This window comes from Orycteropus afer, unplaced genomic scaffold, assembly GCF_000298275.1.
Source record: "Orycteropus afer afer isolate SDZICR_OR568_19922 unplaced genomic scaffold, OryAfe1.0 scaffold00198, whole genome shotgun sequence".
Lineage (NCBI taxonomy): Eukaryota > Metazoa > Chordata > Mammalia > Tubulidentata > Orycteropodidae > Orycteropus > Orycteropus afer.
In genome coordinates this window covers 2,566,672-2,576,546 of record NW_006921785.1, presented here as the reverse complement: position 1 = coordinate 2,576,546, position 9,875 = coordinate 2,566,672, and the positions used below count along the sequence as shown (strand labels likewise).

At 37.9% G+C, this 9,875-nt stretch overlaps 1 protein-coding gene across 1 annotated transcript in view; it reads left to right on the top strand.

The window, feature by feature from the left end:
* The window catches only part of ATP13A4 (ATPase 13A4), a 142,638-nt gene that overhangs the window by 34,467 nt on the left and 98,296 nt on the right, over nt 1–9,875 (top strand). The window contains exons 4-7 of the mRNA XM_007948019.1: nt 4,802–4,872; nt 4,965–5,045; nt 6,983–7,052; nt 8,644–8,778. Of these exons, the coding sequence (XP_007946210.1) occupies nt 4,802–4,872; nt 4,965–5,045; nt 6,983–7,052; nt 8,644–8,778 (357 nt within the window). The remainder of the gene's footprint in view (nt 1–4,801; nt 4,873–4,964; nt 5,046–6,982; nt 7,053–8,643; nt 8,779–9,875) is intronic.

Genomic DNA, 9,875 nt, shown 5'->3' with positions numbered 1-9,875 from the left:
CCTGCATCATTCAATATTTTGCCCATAGAATCTCTCAATATTGCAACTGGAGGCTTAAATTTTTTCTTCAGTTCTTTCAGTTTGAGAAATGCCGAGTGTGTTCTTCCCTTTTGGTTTTCAGACTCCAGGTCTTTGCACATTTCATTATAGTACTTACTATGTACCAGTTATATATTCTCCAAGTTTTAGAATTTATCAAATGGTTATGCTGACTATAATATCCATACACCAAGAACATATTTAGAGGTGCTGAAGTGGAACATGAAAATAACATAGCTCAATTGCCTCAATTTATGCATGGAAAACTGAGGTGCAGAGATATTTAATTGAATTTCTTAATGACACAAGTATCAGAGTAGCTATAAAAATATTTTGAACACTATTCCTCAACTTTGTCTGCACATTAAAATTATCTGGGGAAATGTATAAAATACTGATATCCAGGCACCAAAGACAAATTGAATCAGAATCTCCTGTGGGTGGGACCAAGACATCTGTGTTTTTTTAAAGCTTCCCAAATGATTCCAATAGGCCATAATAACCATTGCTCCTTAGTAATATAACAGTCTCAACTTTCTCTTTGTGATTCATTAGGTCACTAGTTAGTGGAAATTCAGATTTGTATATATAGCTGAGTAAAGAAACCAGAAACAGGAAGGCACAATTGTCATAAGCATAGCCCTTCCTTTCCATCCCATTGCTGACATTCCCAGGCCCTCATTGCCTGGAATGTGTTTTCTTAGAATAACTTCTCTTCTCTCCTCTAGTACCCACTGCCAGCCTAATTTTTTTTTTCCATATCTGTTTGATAAGTTACTCCACTTGTCCACTGCCCATGGGATTAAGTCCCAAATATCTTATATTAGCATTAAAGACTGCGCACAATGTCCTCTTAATTAATCTTTCCCCTCTTATTCCTCATTCTGCAGCCAAATAGGTTTACTTACTACTCCCCAAACCACTTGAGCATGTTCTATTTGAAATGCCTTCTTCCTTTAACACTTGAGCAAATTCTTCCAATTCAAGGCTGCAGCTCAGATATCACCTTCTCCATGATGCCCTCTGTCATCTGCCCTTTTTGTATTTATATAGCATTTTTTGTTGCTATGTGTTGTCAAGTTGATTCTAACTCATAGCATCCTTATATAATAAGGTAGAAATATTTCATAAGGTTTCCTAACCTGTAATTTTCACAGGATAGGATTGTCAAGTCTTTTCTCCCACAGAGCCTCTAGGTGCGTTCACACTGCTGATCTTTTGGTTAGTAGCTAAGGACTTAGCCACTGCACCACCATGTTATATTTGATTATAAGGAGCTCTGGTGGTATAGTGGATAAGGCATTTGGCTGCTAACCAGAAGTTAAGCAATTCAAATCCGTTGGCTGCTCCTTGGAAGGAAGATGGGGCAATCTACTTCTGTGATTTACAGCCTTGGAAATCCAAAGGGGGTCACTATGAGTCAGAATCGACTTGATAGAAGTGAGTTTGTTTGTTTTGTTTGTATTTGATTACATACTATATGTTGTTGTTGTTATGTGCCGTCTAGTTGGACCCGACCCACAGCGACCCCTCCTTGGGTTTCCGAAGCAGTATCACTATGGAAGTAGATTGCCCCATCTTCCTTCCGAGGAGTGGCCAATGGGTTTGAACCACCAGCCGTCTGGTTAGCAGTCAAGTGCCTTAGGCACTATGCTACCAGAGCTCCCACATACTATATATATAGCACTTATTTTTTCTGAAAATATTTTGTTTTCCTTCCTAGATGGCAAAGTGGGAGCTCTGGTAGCATAGTGCCTAAGGCACTTGACTGTTAACCAGAAGGCTGGTGGTTCAAACCCACCAGCCACTCCTCGGAAGGAAGATGGGGCAATCTACTTCCATAGTGATACAGCCTCGGAAACCCAAGGAGGGGTTACTATGAGTCGGGTCCAACTCGATGGCACATAACATAAACAACAGATGGCAAAGTAGTGAAATGCAGGAAGTAGGTTTGATTTATGATTTTATCTCTAAAGCAGACCTGTGATAAATATTAATTGAATGATGAGTTCTAATAAAGAATGTCATTTGTTCAGATAAAAAAAGAGAAACAAACTCACTGCCGTCAATTCGATCTGACTCATAGTGATCCCTCCTTGGGTTTCCAAGGCGGTATCTCTATGGAAGCAGATTGTCCAAACTTCCTTCCAAGGAGTGGCTAGGGGGTTTGAACTGCCAGCCTTCTGGTTAGCAGTCCTATGCTTTCTGGATAGGCATTTGTAGAAAAATGAAACAAGATCAATACCTCACACCATACACAAGAAATAATTCAAGATGGATCAAAGACTTAAATGGAAAACCCAGAACTATAAAGTTCATTAAAGATAGTTCATTAAAGATAATGGCAAACACAAGGGCCCTAATTTATGGCATCAATAGACTATCAAACATAACCCAAAATGCATGAACAGCAGAAGAGAAAGTAGATGACTGGGACCTTCTAAAAATTAAATTCTTATACAAGTCAAAAGACTTCTCCAAAAGAGTAAAAAGAGAACCTATAGATTTGCAAAAAAATATTTAGCAATAACATATCTGATAAGAGAATTAACTCTAAAATTTATAGAAAGCTGTAGTACCTCAACATCAAAAAGACAAACAATCCACTTCAAAAATGGGCAAAGGACATGAACAGACACATACCAATGAAGGTATACAGGCAGCCAACAAACACATGAAGAAATGTTCGTTATCATTAGCCATTGGAGAGATACAGATCAAACCAGCAATGAGATATCATCTCACTCCAGCAATAGTAGCAAAGTTCCACAAGACGGAAAAGAACAAATGTTAGTGAGACTATGGAGAGATTGGAAGTCTCATACATTGCTGGTGGGACTGTAAGATGGTACAACTACTGTGGAAAAGGGAATAGCACTTCCTTAAAAAGTTGGAAATAGAAATACCATTTTATCCAGCAATCCCACTACTTGGAATATATACAAAAAGGTGAGATCCAGGACATGAACAGATATATGCACACTCATCTTCATTGCAGCACTATTGACCATAGCAAAGAGATGGAAAAACTTAAGTGCCTATCAACACATGCATAGATAACCAACTATGGTATATACGCACAATGGAATGCTGTGAAACATTAAAGAATAATGATGAATCTGCTAATCACCTCACAATGTTGATAAATTTGGAGGACATTTGCTAAGTAAAGTAAGTCAATCACAGAAGAACAAATATTGCATGAGTCCATTATTGTAAAAAGTCAAGGAAACGTTTACACGTGGAAAGAAAGTTTCTTTGTTGGTTGCCAGGGATGGGAGAGGAGAAGAGGGAAAATGACTGACAAGTTAAGAGACAGATGTTTATTTGGGTGAACGGAAAGGCAATATAAAAGTGTGTGAACAGCATAATATCACTAAGGAAAAGGGAGACAGAGAGATGCACAAGAGGTATGGACAACAAAGGTGAATATGACATATACAATACTGCACTAACAGTAATGATGAACCCTAATCTATAGGTGGATACATAGGTAGAAAGGCAAGAAGATAAGGTATGGGTAGGTGAACAGGAACATACCCATGACCATACAGAGGTTTGGCAAACCATATTCCCAAATATGTATTGGTATGTGCTATAAAAATTCCATATGCATTATAGAGCTAACAGAGGACAACTTCTAAGCCACAAGCAAGTACCTGGAGGGAATGAGTTGCTGGGCCTGTAGGCTCCAGACCATGGTCACAGGGGATATCAAGCTCAATTGACAAACATAGTACAAAAACATTGTTCTACATCCTACTTTGGTGAGTAGCTACTAGGGTCTTTAAAGCTTTCGAGCAGCTATCTGAGATGCAACTACTGTACTCTCCTCATCCGGAGCAAAGAAGAATGAAGAAAATCAAAGATGTATGGGAACAATTAGTCCAAGGGAACAATGGGCCATGGCAATCTCAGCTGAAGTGATCCTGAGATCAGAAGAACTAGGTGATGCCCAGCTACCAATGCCAACCATTCAGAAAGGGATCAAAATTGGAGATCCTGGATAGAGTAAAACAGAATTAAACATAATAATAATAATAATAATAAACATAAAAATGACCAGGATAACTGGTCGGATAGAGACTGGTGAAACCCCAGAGACCATGGCTCTGAGTCAGCATTCTGGCCTGGAATGGGACTCACTCTCATGGCTCAACTCTCTGCTAAACAATAGACAGTCCTAGGAGCTGAACAACTACACCAGGGAGACTCACTCCTTATAAGAGTCAACCATGGGAGATCAAGCCTGGGGAGAAAGCTAGGTAGGCAAGAACATGTAGGTATGGAGGACACAGGAAGAAGTAACCACAGGGAGGAGATGGGAGGAGAGCTGTTACATTATGGGGATTGTAATCAGTGTTGAGGAGCTCTGGTAGCATAGTGCCTAAGGCACTTGACTGCTCACCAGAAGGCTGGCGGTTCAAACCCACCAGCCACTCCTCGGAAGGAAGGTTGGGCAATCCTACTTCCGTAGTGATACTGCCTCTGAAACCCAAGGAGGGGTCACTATGAGTTGGGGCCGACTCGACGGCAAACAACAACAACAACAATCAGTGTTGTGAAACAAAATGTATATGAACTGCTGAATGCAAAATCAACCTGCCTTGTAAAATTGCACCCAAATCATCATAATTTTTTTTTTTTTTTTAAAAATTACAGTGCATCTATGCTCTGTGTTTGCTTCTTCCCCAAATGGTTCTTTAACCACTATGTTGCTGCGTATTCTCAGATTCTCAATCTTGGTACTCTTCCCTTGCAGGTAAGATGCATAAAGGTACAGAAAATAAGATACGTTTGGGACAACTTAGAAGGACAGTTCCAGAAAATTGGGTAAGTTGTTTCAGCAATTGCTACCAAGGAAGTAAATAGTTATTTCAAAAATATTGTTGCTAAGGATATCTTTCTTTTTACTATTACTTTAGCTCCTTGGAGGACTGGCTCACTTCTGCCAAGATACACGTAAAATTTGGATCAGGCCTAACAAGAGAAGAACAAGAGATTAGGTACAACAAACAATTAGGAGGTTCCTCATTGTCTATACCAGCTCAAAAGTGCTATTTTCTGTAGCCAAATAGAGTCTGGTAAATGGTCATCTTAACTGGTTAAAACTTGAACGTGTTGTGATGCTCTGGTCAGTACTATTAAAATAAATTCCTTTCACATACATTATCTCACTTCATATTCAGAGCAACCTTGTGGGGGGGCATAGAACAGGCATAATCACCATGTCAATATTATAGATGAGGCTCAAAGGGGCTTAGTAGCTGGACAAGTTCACACAGCTGAGAAGTTATCAATATTGAGTAAAAATGAGTTGTACAACTTCTGATTGTCGATTTTGCACTCTTTCTAGTCTTCATAATCCTGCTCAAGGTTTTTATAATAGTAACATTGAGCCAGTTTAGATTGTAATGGGGAAATATGTACTACATGATAATAACAGAATTAAAAAAAAATAATTGTGGAGCATCAGAAGAATGTCAGTCAAGATAGGTAGTTCCATGATTCCCAAACAGCTGCTACAGAGGAGTAAGACTGAAGAAGGACACTGGATTGAACATCTCTCATTCTACACTGTGTGACTCTGTGAAGATATCTTTTCTTCTCTGGGCCTTAGTTTCCAAATTTTAAAAAGGTTTGGTGCAGGAATCTATGAAGACCTGACTTGTCCTAAGTTTCTGTGATTTCCCCCACCCCACCCTCATTTCTAGTACCTTGAAGAGACATAGAACCTTGCAGCATCAGCACCACTTGGGAGCTTGTCAGAAATACAGAATCTCAGATCACACCACATGCCTATTTAGTCAGAATATTAATTTTAATAAACTAAATTTTAGTAAGTTTGTTAAAGTTAATATTCTGACTAAATAAGGGTGTGGTATGGTTTGAGATTCTGTATTTATAACAAGCTCCCAAGTGGTGCTGATGCTAATCTATCTGTATGAGCATTAAAATTTAATAAGCGCTGCTCTAATACACTTGGCTGAACTGTTTGACTTGAGTATCTACATGGAAGGCCAAGAGAGAGTGGTTAGTGTTCTCAACAGCAAAATAACTCATCAAATGGTATCCCTCTGCATAAACAAAGAAGCATATCTCTGAGTCTCTTCAATTAGAGGATTGTACAATTCTACACGTAGAACTATTTTTGAGTATCTAAGACTTTTCACTCATATATTAAAAAAAAAAAAAAAAAACCAAAAAAACTTCTGTTTCCCAGACTATCTGAGTACAGATAACAAAGTAGGTACAGTATTTCCTCATCAGCAAAATGATTCTCTCTTAATTATTCCTCCATCCAACATCCATGGAGCCAGAGTGGAGGATAGACAGACTTGAGAAAGTGCCAACTCTGAAACTACCTGAAGTAGTCCATAACCAAAGAAAGCAAACTCACTGCCATGGAGTTATTTCCAACCCATAGTTACCCCTCCTGTGTTTCGGAGGTGGTATCTCTATGGAAGTAGATTGCCCAATCTTCCTTCTGAGGAGTGGATGGTGGAGTTGAACCTCTAGCCTTCTAGTTAGTAGTCAAATGCCTTAGGCACTACACCACCAGAGCTTCTGAAGTAGTCAGTGAGTAATATTAAATATCTGGATTGTTGTTGTCAGCTGTTGTCGACAGACTTGAGATAACCCATGCATAATGAGATTGGACCATTGTTATCCATAGACTTTTCATTCCAGTCAGGAAAATATTTAGACTTAGAGGAGAGTCTAGTATAACAGAAGCAATCTACTAATGTTTATTATTTTAGTAACTGGGGCTCCAAGTTATTTTAAGAAAGATGGGAATGTTACACAACAAGAGAGGTTTATGTTCATCCCACACATGAGAAAATGAACATGAACTAGTTGTTTTTTCTTTTTTTAAATAGATAAGAATACGAATTTCATTTTTATTATTAGTGACCAAGTGATCTGTGATCTCTTCCCATAGGAGGTTAATATGTGGGCCTAATACTATTGATGTTGAAATCACACCAATTTGGAAACTACTCATCAAGGAGGTAACCAGTATTTTCTCTTGGTGCCCTGTTTGGCTGGAAAATAGAGAAGTTTGGTTCTAGTTAAATGAGCAGGAGTACTACTTGTTAATGATTTGCTGTAATTTGGGGATACTTTAAAAAAAATGCCAAGAGTATTTTCACATCTCTTTTCTGTTTTTTTTTTTTTTTTCTTGGAGGCCCTCTTTTGCACACATTTCCTGATACAATATAAGTCATGAAGCTCATGTGTCTACTTAGCATTTAATGACTGGATGAAAACAATATTTCCTTCCTTCCTTCTTCTCTACCTCCCTCCCTCCCTCCCTCCCTCCCTTCTTCTCTCTCTCTGTTTCATTCTTTTGCTGCTTATCCTGTTTTAACTTTGCAAAACTAAAATAATACTAATAAAAAAGCTCAATCTTTTTCTTACATACAATTTCATCAGCATCCAAAAATCTAGTGGAGAAAACATCTGTTCAGCCTTATTAGGTCCATTAATCTCAATATGATTGTCCTTAACTGGGATGGAGAGGGAGGACTTTATCATCATCAAAATTGAAAGCCTCTTATCATTTTTCATTTACAATGGTTATTATCAAACCATAACCATGTAGCTCTCTTCTGGATCTTTCACTGTTTTCCATTCTCACCCTTCCTTGTCTTAAGAAAAAGCTTACCAAACTTAAGATTCTTTCTCAATATTTTCAGCAAGCTTTCAGGCATGAAACAAAGTGAAACAAACTGATAGGAAAAGTTTCTTTCTGCATGTTTCTTTTCTAACCAAAGGCAAGGATTGCCAGTGTTATTTTAGACAGGTGGAGAACAACTGGAGAGAATTTGAGTAAGGACACAAAAAGTTTTTGACTACAGCAGGATTAAAACTATTGGAATTAATATCTATTCTCTTGACATTGTTCTAGGTGTACAATTGCAAAAGAACACTTTTAGCTTAGCTCTCTCTACCTAGGAGAAAGTATAGTCTTCAAGTCATCCATTAATCTACAGTACCTTAATGGTTTCAAATATGACAGCTATTATGTCATACTGCACCACCAGAGCTCCTATTACGTCATAGGAAAGAACCATTGACTAGAAAGCATTTTACTATTAGAAACATTACCTTCACCTTCTAAAGGCCAGTAAATATGAAATGAAGATGTTATTAATATATATTCCTTATGGAACTGTTATAGAGGTCAATATAATGATACATGAGACACTTCTTTGTAAACTATGAAGCTCAGCAGTGGTTCAAAGCAAGTGCTCTTGGGTTGGATTGCTTGGGTTATAGTCTTGGTTCTGTGAGAGTCTCAGCTGTGTGACCTTGGGCAAGTTACTCAAGATCTAAAGCTTGGTTTCTTCATCTTTAGAATGGAGATAAGTAGTAATTTCTGGTTATTTAGACAATTATGGTAATTAAGTGAACAAATGCAGGTAGAGTTGCTTATGCAGTGTCTGGAATATGGGACTCGTTGAATAAATGCAGTAATAAGATTATTGTGTGGGATGATTAATGTCATGGACATGATTATAAAAACAAAGAAGTCAATGAATAACTAAATGTGAAGCCTAAATATTTTCCTTGTCTTCCTGTTTTTATGTCTGCCAACAGGTTCTAAATCCATTTTACATATTTCAACTCTTCAGTGTCTGTTTGTGGTTTAGTGAAGACTATAAGGAATATGCTTTTGCCATTATACTCATGTCCATCATTTCCATAGCATTGACTATATATGATCTGAGAAAGGTAAGTTTTTCCATCAGCCCTATGCTTTCAGAAAGAGATTGTTTGTTGTTGTTCTTATGTGCTGTTAAGTGCACTCTGACTCATAGTGACCCTATAGGACAGAGGAGAACTGCCTCATTGGGTTTCCAAAGTTGTAATATTTATGTGAGCAGGTACCAGAGATTTTCCACTATGGAGCACCTAGTGTGTTCAAACCATAAAAATTTGGGTAGCAGCCCCGTGCTTCATGGTTGCACCACCAGGGCTCCTCAGAAAGACAGTAGTAGTGAATTTATTGAGTTTGGGATAGAAAAGGAATCAGGAAATAGCCATTACCCATTCCATATTAAATGAGACCAAGTTTGTAAGTTCTAAACAAAATGCTCAGATGTAACTGATGCTCCAGAAGTGTTAGCTGTTGCCCTTCTTCCACATCCCACGTCCTAACCTTCAACATTATTTATTCCTTGTCTTTAAGTTACCTGAGGGTGATTGGCCAGAAAAACATGCAGATATTTATAAATGATAAATAAGTGATAAAACATATGCAGAAAATACTGATGTGCCTTAAAGATTGTGGAAGAAGGGAGAAAGGTGGGAGAATTTCTGTGAATAGTAACTCCTTTTGCCTTTATATTTGATTGGAACTCATCTGACAAACCCAATCCAACTCTTGGCTTTCTATATACCTATATCAGGAGAGCTGGGTGCTGTTGGGAAAAAATAAATCAATAAATAAAACGCAGACCAAAATAGTTGATTGTATTCTAAATCCATGCCAACCTCATCTGAGCAAGTCTTTTTACTTCTCTGAACAAAGTGTTCTTCCGTTTACTGAGATTATGGCTTCAAATGTCCTTCCTCTTCAAGTTCTGAGATTCTCATCTTCCCATATCCACCTTTGTCTCTAACTCAGCAGATAATCTCACCACTTACTTTGCAAAGAAGATGGAAGCTATGGGACAAGAATTTGTTCAACTTTTAATCTCCGACTGTCAAACAATCCCTCTCCTACCCTGCCCTGTCATTTTTAGGCAAAATAAGCAAATACAAATATATAGTTTTTATTTTTCTTTCTTTCTTATACAAAAGGTAGCATAATTACATTATTTCTACCT